This window comes from Rattus norvegicus, chromosome 1 (assembly GCF_021556685.1).
Source record: "Rattus norvegicus strain SHRSP/BbbUtx chromosome 1, alternate assembly SHRSP_T2T, whole genome shotgun sequence".
Lineage (NCBI taxonomy): Eukaryota > Metazoa > Chordata > Mammalia > Rodentia > Muridae > Rattus > Rattus norvegicus.
In genome coordinates, this window is record NC_141534.1 from 147,868,879 (window position 1) to 147,885,919 (window position 17,041).

At 39.5% G+C, this 17,041-nt stretch overlaps 2 protein-coding genes across 28 annotated transcripts in view; one reads left to right on the plus strand and one right to left on the minus strand.

Moving 5' to 3' along the window:
* Positions 1-17,041, minus strand: part of Cpeb1 (cytoplasmic polyadenylation element binding protein 1) — a 107,778-nt gene that overhangs the window by 74,218 nt on the left and 16,519 nt on the right. For all 27 annotated transcript variants that reach the window (XM_087656027.1, XM_087656014.1, XM_087655986.1 and 24 more), the window contains 1 exon segment: positions 10,792-10,966. Coding sequence is in view for 15 of the 27 variants with exons in the window: in NM_001438319.1 (NP_001425248.1) it covers positions 10,792-10,966 (175 nt within the window). In the remaining 12 variants the exon portion in view is untranslated.
* On the plus strand, positions 1,047-1,352 carry LOC147996870 (putative ribosomal protein eL39-like 5). The gene has a single exon (XM_087607346.1). It carries the CDS (start codon positions 1,080-1,082, stop codon positions 1,260-1,262), a length of 183 nt encoding a protein of 60 aa, XP_087463472.1. The 5' UTR covers positions 1,047-1,079; the 3' UTR covers positions 1,263-1,352.

Below are 17,041 nucleotides of genomic sequence, written 5' to 3' on the forward strand. Positions count from 1 at the left end.
GAAATCTCTGAGTACAAGGCCAACCTGGTATGTGAGATCTAGGCCAGTTAGATACAAGGTGAGTGGATCATGCCTAAAACAAAGCATGCACACGCCAACACCACAGCCAGAGGAAAAACAAATCAAAACACTTTCTATGTGATCCAGCTGCACCACTGAAAACCCTACCCTACCCGACTCAAATGTAGCTTATTTATTATAGAGATCTGCACTCATATCTACTGCTGCACTGCTCATGATGACTGGATTACAGGATGAGACTAGGTGCCCATCAATGGATAAATGATAAAGAAAATGTGACAAATATACATGTTAGGGTCTTATTCCATCATTAAAAAATGTGATCTGAAGGAAAGGGGAGGGAACGAGAAATCCTCACATTAACTGAAATCAAAGTCACATCATCATCAGAGAGGCTCCCTCCAGCGACTGACAGGAACAGATGTAGAGACCTGTAGCCAAACATTAGGGAGAGCTTGGGAAACTCTGTGGAAGACGGAGAGGAGGATTGTAGGAGCCAGAAAGTCTGAGGACCAGGGGAATAGGCTCCACAGAACCAGCAGAGCAGGACTGATAGGGAAGGGTGCAGAGAGATTAACGCAGCAGTCCTGGAGCCTGCATAGGTCTGCACTGGGTCCTCTGCACACATTACGGTTGTTTAGCTGTTCTCTCCTAACAGTGGAGTGCGCGAGCTTTCTGAATCCTTTGCCGGCCTTGGACCCTTTCCTTCCACTGCCTAGGCTTTTTATATCTTTTTTTTTTTTTTCCGGAGCTGGGGACCGAACCCAGGGCCTGAGCCAAATCCCCAACCCCGTCTTGTTATATCTTGATATGCTGTGTTCAATTAGTATCTGGGGCCTGCTTTTTTTTTTTTCAAGGGAAACTGAGGAGGAGTAGATCTGGGGGAGAAGAGGAGATGTGGAACGTATAGAGGAAGGGAAAAGTGTTGTTGGGATGCATTACAGGAGAGAATAAATTTAAAATATATTTTAAAATGTATTAAGTCCAAAGAAAGAAATCATTAGTTCTTCTCCTTTCCTCCGCCATCATGCACACTACACCTGATTTGGCTTCTCGCCATGTTGTCTCACAAGACTTTCAGAATCAAGCAATTCTTGGCCAAGAAACAAAAGCAAAATCATCCTATCCTTCAGTGGATTCAGATGAAAACTGCTAACAAAATCAGGTACGACTCTAAGAGGAGGAGAACGAAGCTGGGTCTGTACGGATTCACACACTGCAAGACTGAGGGTTTATACTGAATTGTGGTTGTCGACCAGTCCCACTGGATGGATTTCAATTTTTTTAACCTGGAGACTTGCTCCTGTCTAAATTAGGGTGTTTGTGCAGTAATAAAATTTAGAACCTTTCAAACTGATAATTTAAAAAAATCATTAAGAACATTAGGCATAAAAATAGTGATGATGGGGCTAGAGAGATGGCTCAGTGGTTAAGAGCACTGACTGTACTTCCTGAGGTCCTGAGTTCAATTCCCAGCAACCACATGGTGGCTCACAACCATCTGTAATGGGATCCGATGCCCTCTTCTGGTGAGTCTGAAGAGAGCACCAGTGGACTCATAAACATAAAATAAATAAATAAATCTTTGAAAAAAATAGTAATTGTGAAAAAACCCCAATAATGTTCAAATCAATGATTGCCCCTATCCCACTTAACTACATAAGATGGAGGAAACCAAAGCCAAGATCTTATTTTAAAATTTTAACAATATCTCAGGAAAACATTCACAAGAATAAAACATTTAAAAAGATTAAAAGAAGCTAGCACATGAAATGTATACCAATGACTTGATAATCTAAAAGAGACAATCCGAGAAATACACACTTACCAAAATTTAGAATACATTGTCTTAATGTTTACATACCTTTTTATTATTTTTTTTTGTTCTTTTTTTCGGAGCTGGGGACCGAACCCAGGGCCTTGCACTTCCTAGGTAAGCGCTCTAACACTGAGCTAAATCCCCAGCCCCATATACCTTTTTAAAAAATGTAATCTATAATTTAAAATTTTTACCTTAGAAAATAAAAAGCAATGCATACCCAGAGGGTTCACCAGTAAATTCAGTCAAACCTAAGCAGTTACATCAATTTTTAACATGTAAACCCTTAGAAGAAACAAATTTCTAATTTGCTTCAAGAAGCTAACAAGACTGGCATTAAAAATACATTAAGGGCAACTGCAAGATAATCTCTCAAGTGCATGGACATAAAATTCCGAAGGACAACATGTACAAAAATCAAGTTTAGCAACATACTGAAGTAAAATATATTATGAAGAATTTGGATTTACTAAAGGGATGAAAATCTGTTTTTATTTTGCTATTCTTTTCTGGATATTCACACATTTATAGAGGTAAAAGTATGTTGACTGGTTAATTTAAATTTGCTTTCTAGTGATTTTTTTTCAATAATGGAGACTGAACTTGGGTGCCAGGAAAGTAGTCTACCACTGAAATAGAACCCAGCCCTAGAAGTAAGCATAAAACTAAAGTGACATACAAAAAAATTAACATAACTTAAATTTCCATTCATTAGCTGGACATGGTAGCTCGCACTTATAATTACAGCCTCAGGGGAAGCTGAGACCAGAGGAATGCTATGAGCTTAAGGCCAAGCTGGGCTACCTAGCCAGCTCCAAGCCAGCCCGAAATATATACTAAAACTCTTGTCTGCAAGAAAACAAGACAAAAAAATTCATAATTTTTCTCTAAAAACCCATTCAGAAAACTGAAATTTTCTTTAATAATTTAAAGAATATACACAAACCCTAGCATACCTATTAGTAAAATGCTCAAACTAGCAACACCTATCACTCTTCCCCAATACTACAAAACACAATAATGCTCCTATTATCATTTCTAGTTAACCTTGGATTACAAGAGAGTAAGAGGGAAGGCTAAATGAGTAAAAAGAACTGAAATTATAATCTATGTATGTATGTATGATGCATGTATGTTCTGGAAAAATCTATAAAGTAGTAGTAGTAATTATTAGCATTTATAAGTTAACTTAGCAAAATTGTTGACTTAGTGTCGATGTACAAAAGACTTATCTTCCTACATACTAGCAAACAACTAAGAAATAACAAAAATGCAAGTGGATATGAAGAAATGGCTCAGTGGCTAAGAGCACTTCTTGTTCTTGCAGAGGACCAGTTTGATTTCCATCACTCATACAGGCAGCTCATAACTGCATGTTAACTGTAGCTCCAGGGAATCAGATGCCCTCTTTTGGTCTTTATGGGTATGCATTCACATGTGCCATATAATCACAGACACACATATACATAAAAATAAATCTTAAGAAATCTAAGTAACGTCTATATCATTAATTAAAAGAAAAAGCAAAGTTTTTCAAAGATAACACCAATATTTAGGTCCTTGGAAAGGACAAAATTTAGCTATAAAGTTAAAATGCTAACTCTACAGATCAATAAATTGGAATTACCTTAAAATAAATAACATGTTCACTGAGACATTAGCCAAAAACTGGAAGAGTAACTGCATACATACATCTAACAAATTCACTACAGACTCGATTAGAATGCCTACACAACTTATTTTCCCAGTAAGAATGCATAAAGACTACATAAGTATGGCACAGAATAAGATTTCAGGGGTTGGGGATTTAGCTCAGTGGTAGAGCGCTTGCCTAGGAAGCGCAAGGCCCTGGGTTCGGTCCCCAGCTCCGGAAAAAAAAAAAAAAAAAGATTTCAAATGGCCAGTAAGAATCTGAAGATGTTCAACCTAAGCAGCAATCAGAAAATACAAAACCAAAACCTTATGTAACTGTGCCGATGGTGCCTGTAATCCCAGCACTTCAGAGGCTGAGGTTGAGTGGTGGCTACCTAAGACCCTGCCTCAAAAACAAAGAGCAAGCAAACAAGAATCCAGACATGGTGTTATTACACTCTGCAAAAGTAGCGATCTGAAAAGGAGTAACAGACCAGGATGTCAAGCAGCAGGCATTCCCTCCTGGTGGGAATGAAAGTTGGTCCAACCTCTTTTAGAGAAATGTTGGGTGTCATTAGTTTAACTGATTCCCAAACAGAAATATTCTCCACTAGATTGTATACCCTTATACAACTATGTTCACAGCGTCAATGTTTTAACAGTCAAAACAACTAAATGTCAACATACTCACCACCAACACCCAAATTTCACAAACCCCTATGAATCAGCACTGTTACTGCTCCCAGGCCTAATCTTAGAGTTGGCCACAGTCAGAGCAAACAAAGAGCAAAGCCAGGATTTGTTTCAGGTCGCCTGGGTCAGAATCTGTACCTCTATTTTGTGTAAACTTACTGTGAAATGGGCTGATGGAGGATGTTTTTTCAAAACTGTTCTTCTTCCTTTCCCCATTTTGAGACTATATCCACAAACAGAAAGATCAAAGGACCTAACTCTATCCCAAAGCCACACAGATGGTAGAAATATGAGAAGCAGGAGAAAGTGAGAAAAAGTTTTCAGAGGTGCCAATCAAGCCACCATTACATACAAACAGGTTATTTCTTTTTATAATTATGTGTGTGGGAGGTGTGGGGGTGCACATATGCCATGGTGCACATTGGTGGTCAGGGGACATCTTGCAGGAGTTGTTTCTTTCACCATGTGGACTCGGGGTCACACTCACGTTGTTAAGCATGACAAGCAAACTCACTGCTGAACTGTCGCCTGCCCGAGAACAGACTCTTTCTAACCAGACGATTGTCACCTGTGCAACAAAAGACTATTCCTGTGCCTATGTAAGGCATTGTCTGTGTACATATGTAATATATGTACACATATCACATGTGTACATAAAATGGAAGTGGAAAGTTTGGGGTTTTGTGGAGACTCAGTTGTGTCATGTGACTTTGGGGGAAACTCTTATGAGAGGATGTTTTTACTTAAGCAGACACACGGGAGAATGTTTTGCTGAGAACAGACATGGTGTTTTTCTGGAAAAGGGCATGTGATGTGTTACTAGAGTGGATGTTTGAGTGGATGACATTGGTATGGGGTGGCCTTGTCATTTCTTGTTGCTCAGCATTTGTCTTGACTGTACAGAGAAAAATGCACTGAAGAAATTTTGGTGGTGTTCTGGTGACTTTCATGGACATGGGACAATTGGCAGAGCATCTGGGTTTTGTCTGGATAGAACAGTTTGTTGCTGATTTGTAAATGGTGTCCAGCAAGCTACCGCTGCTGATGTGTGTGAACTGAACTGCTGATATCCTGAAAACACAGATTGGATTTGCTCTAAAACAAAACAAAACAAAAACAAAAACAAAACTATTTTTAAACAGGTCCAAATCTTTTTCCCTATTAACATACATATATACATATTATATATATGCATATATATATACATATTTACTATTTTTGGTGGGTGGTGGGCTAGAAGAGAGGTTAAACCATTTGAGTACACTTAGTGAAGTAGGTTTTAAAAATATAAGGCAACCCATAACATACATACATACAGTACATACATACACATATACATAAACACATATACACAGAGTGGGTATAGTCCATTGGTAGTTCACTTACTCAGCAATAAAGGTAAGGCCTTCATTTCAATTCCCAATAACAAACACCACACACACACCACACACACACGCCCCCCACCCCACCCCACCCCACCCCCACACAGGGTGGGTCAACTGGATATCAACACAAACAAAATGAATCTGACTAACTCTTTAACCTTACACAAAACTAGATTCTAGCTGGATTTTTGATCGAAGCATAAAGGTAAAACTGCTTTTGAAATGATGTTTATGAATTGTAAAAAAAAGTAATATTGTGAAAATGGCTATACTACCAACAGATTCAATGCAATCTCCATCAAAATTTTAATTACATTGTAACAGAAACTGGAAAAATAGTTTAAATTCATATGGAAGCAGAAAAGACTACAAATATCAAGCAATCCTGGCAAGACAATAATCCTGACGTGTCACTGTATCTGATTTCAGGTTATACTACTGAGCTGGCGTAACAGAAACAGCATTGCACTGTACAAAAGCAGACATGTAGCTCACTGGACTACAACAGTTATAAGCCCACAGAACTACAGACGGCTGATTTTTAACCAATACCAAAAATATACATCAGAAAAAAAGACAGATTCTTCAACAAATGATGCTAGGACACTGGACACTCACATGTAAAAAGAAGACTGGAACTAGATTCCCAATGCATCTTGCCTTGCATAAAAATCAATTCCAAATGGATCAAAGACCTGAACAAATGAACCAAAACTCTGAAACTGCAAGTAGAAAGCAGAGAAAACACTGCAGGATATATACAAAGGGCAAGAATATTCTGAATAGGATTCCAGTTGTTCAAAAATATTGACAACTGGGATCCCATTAAATCACAGTTTCTGTACAGTAAGGAAACAGTTAACCAAATTAATAGCCTACAGAATGGGAGAAAATCTTTGCTAGTGACACATAAGACAGAGTTAACTCTAGGACTTTTTTTACATCTGGGGAGGGGAATGGAGGAAGGAACTCTAGAATATTTTTTTTTTTTTGGTTCTTTTTTTCGGAGCTGGGGACCGAACCCAGGGCCTTGCGCTTCCTAGGCAAGTGCTCTACCACTGAGCTAAATCCCCAACCCCTAGAATATTTTTAAAATGGGTTAATGAACTTTTTTTCAAAAATGAAGCAAAATTCACCAAATATATAAAAAATACTTCTGGTCACTACCTTTTGGAAATTGCAATTAAACTAGCTTTATAATCCACCTCAGTCCAGTCAGAACAGTCATTAAAAAAACAGGAGACACGCAGTGGGTGCATACCTTTAACTCCAGCACCCAGGAAACAGAGGTGGACAGATTTTTTTTTAAAAGATTTATTTATTATAAGCACATTGTAGCTGTTTTCAGACACACCAGAAGAGGGCACCAGATCCCATTACAGATAGCTGTGAACCAACATGTGGTTACTAGATTTTGAACTCAGGACCTCTGGAAGAGCAGTCAGTGCTTTTAACCACTGAGCCACCTCTTCAGCCCCAGCAGATCTGTTGAGTCTGTGGTCTACATAGCAAATTCCAGGCCAGCCAAGGTAAGGCTATATATCTGAGTCTTCATATACTTCAAAAAACAAGAGGGAGGGACAGAGGGAGAGAGGAAGGGAGGGAGGGAGGGAAGGAAAACAATCAAGGTCCTAAGACAGCTCTTGAGTTAAAAGTTCTTATTGCTCTTACTATAAAGACAGAATTTGTTTCTCAGCACCCACATCTGGCAGCTCTTAACTAAATCACTAGCTTCAGCTCCAGAGGATCCAACACTTCTGGCATCCATGAACACCTGCACTTCATGGTACATGCACGTGCGCGTGCACACACACACACACACACACACACACACACACACACACACACACACCCAACGACCACCACCACCACCAAATGCTAACTAGGATATGGACAAAAGGTAACCCCTTATACAGTGGGAATATCAATTAAATAATGTTGCTACCACACACACACACACACACACACACACACACACACACACAGAGAGAGAGAGAGAGAGAGAGAGAGAGAGAGTGTGTGTGTGTGTGAGTTTACCACATGACACAGGTATATTGCTCCTGGGTATTTACCCAAAGGCCTCTGTGTCAACACTGCACATCCATGTTTATTGTAATATTGCCTACAGCAGCAAAGTTGGGAACCAACTCAGGTGTCTAACAGCAGACAAGGAGGTGGGTTTACATACTGTCTTAGTTAGGGTTTTACTGGTGTGAACAGACACCATGACCAAGGCAACTCTTAAACAGACATTTAATTGGGGCTGGCTTACAAGTTCAGAGGTTCAGTCCATTATTATCAAGGTGGGAGCATGGCAGCATAAAGGCAGACATGGTGCAGGAGGAGCTGAGAGTTCTACATCTTCATCTGAAGGCTGCTAGTGGAAGACTGACTTCCAGGTGGCTAGGATGAGGGTCTTAAAGCCCATGCCCACAGTGACACACCTACTCCAACAAGGCTACACTAATAGTACCACACTCCCTGGGCCAAGCATGTACGAACCACCAAACATATGTAATTTTTCAGTCATAAAGAATGAAGTTATGTTGTTTTTAGGAAACTTGATGCAACTGAAGATAAACATATTAAGTGAATTAATCTAATTCCAACAAGACAAATCTTTTATTTAATACTATAGACTCTAGATTATGTATTGATACATAAAAATCATGTATGTATATAGGACATAAATTAGAAACAAAACTATCAAAGGGGATAAAAAGAACTAATGGGGAGAGAGAAAAGGGAAGGGGAAGGGATAAAGGGAAATAACCCAATATATAACATTTACTTGTATGAAAATGCCACAATACCAGTCATAATGAATATAGAAATGCTATGGGAATGTTTTGTTTTATTTTGTTTTTAGAAATCTTTTGAAACAAAATGTGTATTACCTTTATGGCTTTGGAACCAACTAAAAGACAATTCAACAACCTTGCACCAGTTGAATACTTTATCAACCAAAAAAATTTTATGGTTGATTGAAGCAACTCACCGAGGTTAAGCCACTATTGATGGTCATTTTTTTTTATTCTTTTTCAATGAGGAATCAATCCCAAGGCCATGTATATGCTAAGCACACACTCTACCATTAAGTTATATTCTTCTCCCAAGTCTTACTAGAAAATATAATCATATGGTTTTCTCAAGGAGTGATAGAACATATATTAGAAACTAAGGAACCTTCATGAATTTTTAATTCACTCTAAGCTAATGGAGAGCTAAGTTAGCTCCTAAGTTATAAGTTATGTACTTCTGGAAGTTGGTAGACCCAAACACCCAGACTGTCAAATGTACCTCCTGTGCCTTCCTGTACATTCAACAGAAATAAATACTACAGACACCACAGTCAGTTTAGCTTTTCTGTCTTTGTATTTGAGACAGGATCTCTCTCAGTAACTCAGGCTAGCCTTGAGCTCATAACAATACCCGTGTCTAGCGTCCCAAGAACTGATATAGGTGTTCACCACCACACCCAGCCTCAGTTTAATTATTTTTAATTATTTTATTATATGTATTTGCGTATACTAGAGTACATGCATCATGTGTGTAGTGCTGACTGAAGTCGGATGAAGGCTTTGGAACCTGTGTTACAGGTGGTTGTGAACGCCGTGAGAGGGCTGGAAGCCAACCCTGGAGTCTTCAGCAAGGGCAGTAAGTGTGCCTAACTGCTGAGCCATCGCAGCCCCTTTAGGTTTACTCCTAGTTTTCCCTCCAAATGTTTAGCTACTTAATGTTAATAGATCATACAACTTCATGGGAATTATTCCCAACACTAAATTAGAAGTTAAACCACAGATCTTATAACTAAAGAACAGTACTTGCCAGTCATTCTGAGAAATCTTACTATTTTTTCAAAGCCTATTCTAAAAAAATTAAAAATGTAATCTTTCTTCTAAAATGATCCAAGCAAAACAGTACATCAACATTCTTAAAACATGTTGCAACTCCCATAGAAGATTATGAAGCACTGTCAAGGTATCGATACTTTCTTGGCAAGAGTTATCTTCAGGAGCTTCCCCATCCCCTACTCATCAGTAGTCCCCTAGGTACGGGAACACTACATGCCTGCTGACCTGTAAAGACTGCTCCATCTAATACAGTTGCTACCAGTCACATGTAGTTATGAGTATTTGAAAAATAACTAGTCCACTAGGACAAAGTTACTTCACTCCCAAGTCTGTCCTAAGCTGGAGCTGAGCCAGAGAGATCGTTTGGTGGGTAAAGGGGGCTGCTACATGTGTAGGCATGAGAACCTGAGTTCAGGCCCACAGCAACCAAATAAGAACCTATAGGGGGCCATATGTGTTTTGGTGTCACTACCGGGGAAGGATGGAAAGAGGAGAATTGTTGGGTTCTGCTAGCTACCAGTCTAGCAGAAAGCTGGGGGTGAGGACACCAAGAAACAGTGAGCTCCAGCTTCAGTGAAAGACCCTGTGCTCAGAGGAATAAGGCAGAGAGTGATAAAGACAGAGTACAGCTTACTAGCACATTTTTATACTGATTCTATATTGACAAAACAGTATTTAATATAAGTTGAACTAAATATTAAATTTACTTCAACCCTAACTTTTAAAAGAACTTGTTTTTATGGGTGTACGTGAGTGCCTAAATATATGTACCATGGATGAGGCTAGTGCCCTGAGGGACAGAGAGATAGGCTATCAAACTCCCTGGAACTGCAGTTACTGGTGTTGTGAGCCACCTGATGTTTGAGAACAAACTCAGGTCCACTGCAAAAGCAGGAAGTATCCTCAATACTGAGCCAACTCTCCAGCCCACAATCTAAACAGCTACCAAATCTCTGACATGATTCACATTATATTCCTTTGTGGTACTTGGGCTAGAACCCTAACAATGGGTGGTTATGTTTTGTATTTCTAAGACAAGGTCTAGCTAGTTATCTTATGCTAACCCTGAAATGACTCTGTAGCACAGGCTGTCTCCAGATTTACAGTTATCCTTGTCTCCATCTCCCAAGAGCTGGAATTACACGTCTGTACTTCACTCCCACCCCCTTCACTGCACACACAAATTCGGTCTTTTAAATTCAACTCTTCCTGTGCACCACACAAAACAGACTGTTCTATAATTACAGGCAGGTTCCACACATGAGGGGATCTAATCCATAATACAAACCATGAAATGGGCAAGTACTGCCAGAGACTCAGTGTGATCTCCATAGGCCTCCCAGTAGGCCCTCTGGTATGCACCACGTAGCTGCAGTTCTCATGTTACCTGGCAACTGATCATGAATTCCTCGATTTATAGGTGTTGTGCAGACTTTACTGAAGTCCAGTGAATCATCCAAAATGGCATTTATCCTTCGAAAGATATTGGCATTGCTACATGTAGAGAGTGCAGGAACCTCTTGGTTGTCCCAGCAGTCCTTTATCCTTCCTGATTCTTCTTCCTAGAAACAAAGAGAACATGCTGGGTTTTCTACATTCACATAGAACTCTATTTTCATCAACACTATGAACTAGAACAAGTAACCAAGACTACAGTTTACTGCCTACACATCAATGCACCACATGAATGTTTATTACGAACAAAGTACTTCTACAAAAGTAAAAAGTTATTTCCTCAAGAACCTCCTAATCTTCAAGCATCCACACATAATAATTTATATGACATGGTAGCAACACTATGAACTTCAGAACCAGATAGATTTAGTTCAAATATTCAGTATATCCACACAATGGAATATTGTCTGACATAAAGAAATGTACTGAGACATGGTACAATTAATGGATAAACCTAGAAAACATGAAAGAAGCCAGTCACAAAAAGGAAAGAGGCATTTTTATCAGTGGTGCCACCACTGGTACATTTCCCATGCAACTATTCTAGTTTTCTCTAGAAACTGTCAAGTATCACAGGAGGGGATCCATGTACCAAGGGCAGCTACTTAGCTGATACCACTCCTCACACTTCAATTCCCTCACTTTCTACATTCACGGCCACATGTTTTAAGTAGTAACACTGTGGTGAACAGACTGACAGGTCTTATCTTTTGTTCTTTGAGACAGGTTCCTATATAGGGTGACTCTGGACTACTGATCGTCATACCTCCCCTTCTCAAATTACAGCACTCCCTGACCTTTTAACTGCTGTGTGAGAAATGTTAACCTAGAATTCCATACACAGCCTGGAAGGGATGTAGAGTGGAGATACCCACAGTTATCCTTCTGTTTTGCTTCCTAAGTGAAGGAATTACAAGTATGAGACTTCATACCAGCAGACTTAACTTTCTAAGAAGAAAATCAGCTTAAGAAATGCAATCATAAAAAAAAAAAAAAAAAGAAATGCAATCATTCTAAAGTAACTTGGGAACCAGAACAAGTAAGGAAAACTGGCACTAACTTATAGCTTCAGTCATCAAAATAGAACAGCATGATGCTACTTTGTCTAGTCTACTAAAATCCAGGTGATCATGAGAACGACCAAATGCATTTAGAGTTTAAAAACTGCAGAATGGCACTGAGTATCCTATCCTACCTTAGCTTCAAGCTTCACAACTGTACATTTATAAAAGATGATGTTCAACTTCACTTTGTAACCTCATAAAGGCATGCATTTACAATTTGCACATGCAAGGCTATATATTTCATTCATTCATTGCTTAATAAACATTAATTGTCCTCAATCTATAGACACCACCTTAAGTGTTAAAAGTGAGACAAAGATTTATTCACTTGAAAGTTAGGACAAAGAACTAAGATCTAATCATGTCATAAATAACCATAATACAAGCCACAGCACGCTGTAAACATTCTGTCCTCTAATCCACATGACTCGGATGGAGAATGTATTTGGAGCTGGAGAAAGGAGGGGGTCTAGGGAATAACACAGAAAGCTGAAAGGCATTATCAAAAGTGTTCCATTATGGCAGAGTGTTAGGTTCAGAATAAGGGAGAACAGAAATGCCTCATACACCAGGTTAAGTAGTTAGCAGTATCTTTATATCAGAGGGTACCAAAAAATTTAAAGCCCCCTTTAACAATGCAAAAGAAGAAAACCCTAATTTTTTGTTTATTATAAAGAGCTATAAATAAAATCCCAGGATCTTGGCCACATTTGAAGACAAGAAAATGATCAACTGTCTGTAAATCTTTATAAACTGGCAGCATTTGCAGGAGAGATAAAAACCTATGAGAAAAGTATGACAACAGTAGTTAGGAAACACTCAGACTTTGGAAGCCTTCTGAGAGAAATTCATTCTTCATGAGGAGGTCTAAAATGCTTATTATTTCAAGTAGCCTGAAAAAAATCTAGTTTAAGAATCTATCTCACCCGCGGATCCCGGCCCGCAGCAGCTCTCTGCTCCCAAACCCCGTGGGAGAGAGACCTCACTGCCTGATCAGGTGGGCACTCCTGAGGCTGCAGAGCGGAGGAGACCACCAACACTGCCCACCCCTGCCCACATCCCTGGCCCAAGAGGCAACTGTATAAGGCCTCTGGGTTCCCGTAGGGGAGGGCCCAGGATGGCAGGACCCCTGCGCCTGAGACACCGCCGGAACCTGAAGGAAACAGACCGGATAAACAGTTCTCTGCACCCAAATCCCATGGGAGGGAGAGCTAAACCTTCAGAGAGGCAGACACGCCTGGGAAACCAGAAGAGACTGCACTCTGTGCACATCCAGACGCCAGAGGAAAACACCAAACGTCATCTGGAACCCTGGTGCACAGAGGCTCCCGGAAAGAGCGGCGCAGATCTTCCCGGTTGCTGCCACAGCGGAGAGGACTTAGGCAGTACCCCACGAGCAAACTTGAGCCTTGGAACCACAGGTAGGACCAACTTTTCCCCTGCAAGAAACCTGCCTGGTGAACTCAAGACACAGGCCCACAGGAACAGCTGAAGACCTGTAGAGAGGAAAAACTACAGGCCCGAAAGCAGAACACTCTGTCCCCATAACTGGCTGAAAGAAAACAGGAAAACAGGTCTACAGCACTCCTGACACACAGGCTTATAGGACAGTCTAGCCATGGTCAGAAATAGCAGAACAAAGTAACACTAGAGATAATCTGATGGCGAGAGGCAAGCACAGGAACCCAAGCAACAGAAACCAAGACTACATGGCATCATCGGAGCCCAATTCTCCCACCAAAGCAAACACGGAATATCCAAACACACCAGAAAAGCAAGATCTAGTTTCAAAATCATATTTGATCATGATGCTGGAGGACTTCAAGAAAGACATAAAGAACTCCCTTAGAGAACAAGTAGAAGCCTACAGAGAGGAATCGCAAAAATCCCTGAAAGAATTCCAGGAAAACACAATCAAACAGCTGAAGGAATTAAAAATGGAAATAGAAGCAATCAAGAAAGAACACATGGAAACAACCCTGGACATAGAAAATCAAAAGAAAAGACAAGGAGCTGTAGATACAAGCTTCACCAACAGAATACAAGAGATGGAAGAGAGAATCTCGGGAGCAGAAGATTCCATAGAAATCATTGACTCAACTGTCAAAGATAATGTAAAGCAGAAAAAGCTACTGGTCCAAAACATACAGGAAATCCAGGACTCAATGAGAAGATCAAACCTAAGGATAATAGGTATAGAAGAGAGTGAAGACTCCCAGCTCAAAGGACCAGTAAATATCTTCAACAAAATCAAGAAAACTTCCCTAACCTAAAAAAAGAGATACCCATAGGCATACAAGAAGCCTACAGAACTCCAAATAGATTGGACCAGAAAAGAAACACCTCCCGTCACATAATTGTCAAAACACCAAACGCACAAAATAAAGAAAGAATATTAAAAGCAGTAAGGGAAAAAGGTCAAGTAACATATAAAGGCAGACCTATCAGAATCACACCAGACTTTTCACCAGAAACTATGAAGGCCAGAAGATCCTGGACAGATGTCATACAGACCCTAAGAGAACACAAATGCCAGCCCAGGTTACTGTATCCTGCAAAACTCTCAATTAACATAGATGGAGAAACCAAGATATTCCATGACAAAACCAAATTTACACAATATCTTTCTACAAATCCAGCACTACAAAGGATAATAAAGGGTAAAGCCCAACATAAGGAGGCAAGCTATACCCTAGAAGAAGCAAGAAACTAATCATCTTGGCAACAAAACAAAGAGAAGAAAAGCACACAAACATAACCTCACATCCAAATATGAATATAACAGGAAGCAATAATCACTATTCCTTAATATTTCTCAACATCAATGGCCTCAACTCCCCAATAAAAAGACATAGATTAACAAACTGGATACGCAATGAGGACTCTGCATTCTGCTGCCTACAGGAAACACACCTCAGAGACAAAGACAGACACTACCTCAGAGTGAAAGGCTGGAAAACAACTGTCCAAGCAAATGGTCAGAAGAAGCAAGCTGGAGTAGCCATTCAAATATCAAATAAAATCAATTTTCAATTAAAAGTCATCAAAAAAGATAAGGAAGGACACTTCATATTCATCAAAGGAAAAATCCACCAAGATGAACTCTCAATCCTCATCTTCGGTTGGTTTATATACAAGTGTGCAATTTCTAGGCTTGAAAGTAAAATGATGCTATCTGGTGCTGGATAGAGGAGCCTTATTTTTTATTATGGCAGCTTGCTATTTTTGTAACATGGTGATTTGGTTGAACACAATAAAGTACAGTAGTAACTGAAAAAAAAAATTATTGATTCAAGAGTGCCCAGCCTACTGTGGTATAAGAAAGCAGGCTGAGGGGTTGGGGATTTAGCTCAGCGCAAGGCCCTGGGTTCGGTCCCCAGCTCCAAAAAAAAGAAAAAAAAAAAAAGCAGGCTGAGCAAACCACAAGGATCAAGACGATAAACGGTGTCCATCATGGTCTCCGCATCAGCTCCTGCCCCTGGGTTCCTGCTTTGAGCTCTTGCCCTGGCTTCCCTTCTTGGTGGTCTATAAGCTATCCAATAAAATAAACCTTTCCTTCCTCAAAAAAAAAATACTATTTAATGAGTTTTGTTATAATTGTATGTGCTATAATATCACAAGGCATTTATAATGTAATGCTATTTATACAAATAAAATGCACATGACTTGTAACTGTATCAAAACATTTTTAAATTATCAAGCATGAATAAAGCATGGATTTTTAATGTTAAAAAAAAAAAAGAAGTCGGATGTTGGGGTTGGGGATTTAGCTCAGTGGTAGAGCGCTTGCCTAGCAAGCGCAAGGCCCTGGGTTCGGTCCCCAGCTCCAAAAAAAAAAAAAAAAAAAGAATCTATCTCAGCCACTTTGCCTCGCCCCTAACACCATCAGGAAGATGCATCCTATTTCTGAACTGGACAAATGGTACCTGGCAGGTCTTCCTCCTTCCCTTATGTACCAAAATTAGAGGTCTTGTTTAAGGTGACTGTGTAATTAGAATGAAAATAAGCAAAGTGTTCAATTTACACGTCAAATAGTTTAACTTATCAGTAAGTACCAATGTTTGCCATGAACAACCACACTTGGGGGTGGGGGGTAGGCCAGCACTGTTAGATGGAGAACAATCCCACCACTTTTCTTATATGTACATTACACATAAAAGTATAATACTATGACATGTAGGGGGATCTGAATTAATACACATGTAGTACTTACCACAGTGTGTGGCACCTAATTATGTGCTGAGCAAATTAATGCTATCAGTACTACTATTATTATGAGTCAGAGCAACCACAAGGATCTTTGAAGAAAGGATTTATGTGCTCGTTAAATGAGGAAAATATATTTAAAAGCTAAAGCCACTATTTTATGATCCCAGGCTCTTCTTTTTCCTAATCATTTGACTTCATGAGCTTAATTAAAATACTTAAAATACCAAATAACTACCTAAAACTTTAATCCACCAGAGAATAGCCTGATTTTTTTAAGCATACCAATTAAAAGAATTCACTATTTCTCATTTTCAAAATTAAAATTATCTACTCCCATAGCAGCACTGACTTTATATGTGGTGTTTTCTCAGTGGTTCTCAACCTGTGGGCTGCAAACCTTTAGGATCATGTATCAAATATCTGGCATATCAGTTATTTATCTTATGATTCATAACAATGGCAAAATGACAGTTATGAAGTAGCAACAAAATAATATTATGGTTGGGGTCCCCACTACATGAGGAACTGTATGAAATGGCTGTAGCATTAGGAAGGCTGAGAACCACCAGTCTTTAACTTCAGCAACATGTAGTTCTGAATTCATACCAATATTTACCATAACAAAATTGTTCTTGGTCAATATTCTGTTGTCCAATAACTTCTATTGTTTTGGTGTGTTCTGCTGTAAAATGAGATCACCAACAAGCCTTTTTGTTTCTACATCAACTTAAGTCTGATTGTGGACAAAATAATTATGCTTCTATATGAATCAAAAATTTAGGATAGCCAGGCAGTGGTGGTGCATGACTTTAATCCTAGCACTTGACAGAGGCAAGTGAGTTTGAGGCTAGCCTGGTCGTCTACAACGTGTATTACACAGTGAAGTCCTGTCTCAGGCAAAAAAAAAAA